Source organism: Rhincodon typus, unplaced genomic scaffold (genome assembly GCF_021869965.1).
Source record: "Rhincodon typus isolate 14 unplaced genomic scaffold, sRhiTyp1.1 hic_rhity00013746, whole genome shotgun sequence".
Taxonomy (NCBI): Eukaryota; Metazoa; Chordata; class Chondrichthyes; order Orectolobiformes; family Rhincodontidae; genus Rhincodon; species Rhincodon typus.
The window spans coordinates 3,018-3,453 of NW_025979384.1; the positions used below are offsets into that span (position 1 = coordinate 3,018).

A 436-nucleotide genomic window follows, 5' to 3' on the forward strand; every position below is an offset into this window, starting at 1 on the left:
GGGGGGGGGGTGTGTGAGATACAGACGAGGGTTGATGTAACAGCGTGCTGCAAACAATGGCGGCCTCACCAGCTCCACACACCAGCCAACTATCAGCGCTCTCCTGAAGTTCTCCTGGGTCTGCAGCTTTGGGCTGGCAAGCTCCCGGAAAGAGGTCACCACAGACAGACCCCGATTCCTCTTCCCACCAGGAACGTTGTACTCAATCACCTGGGGAAGGTGGGGGTGGGGTAGGCACGGAGAGGGGACAGGCAGGAGGTTGGGTGGAAGAGACAGAGTGACAACAGTTCGGCCATCAACCCTCCCGCCCGCCCGCCCCCGCACCCGCCCCGTCCCCCTTAACCACCCCTCCCGCCCTCCCCCCCACCCGTCCCGTCCCCGTTAACCAGCCCTCCCGCCCTCCCCCCCACCCGTCCCGTCCCCGTTAACCAGCCCT

At 65.1% G+C, this 436-nt stretch overlaps 1 protein-coding gene across 1 annotated transcript in view; it reads right to left on the reverse strand.

Moving 5' to 3' along the window:
• fdps (farnesyl diphosphate synthase (farnesyl pyrophosphate synthetase, dimethylallyltranstransferase, geranyltranstransferase)) overlaps positions 1-436 on the reverse strand; it is a gene marked incomplete at its 3' end in the record, with an annotated part of 5,430 nt that overhangs the window by 2,686 nt on the left and 2,308 nt on the right. Inside the window, exon 3 of the mRNA XM_048594728.1 lies at positions 70-210. Coding sequence (XP_048450685.1) covers positions 70-210 — 141 coding nt within the window. The remainder of the gene's footprint in view (positions 1-69; positions 211-436) is intronic.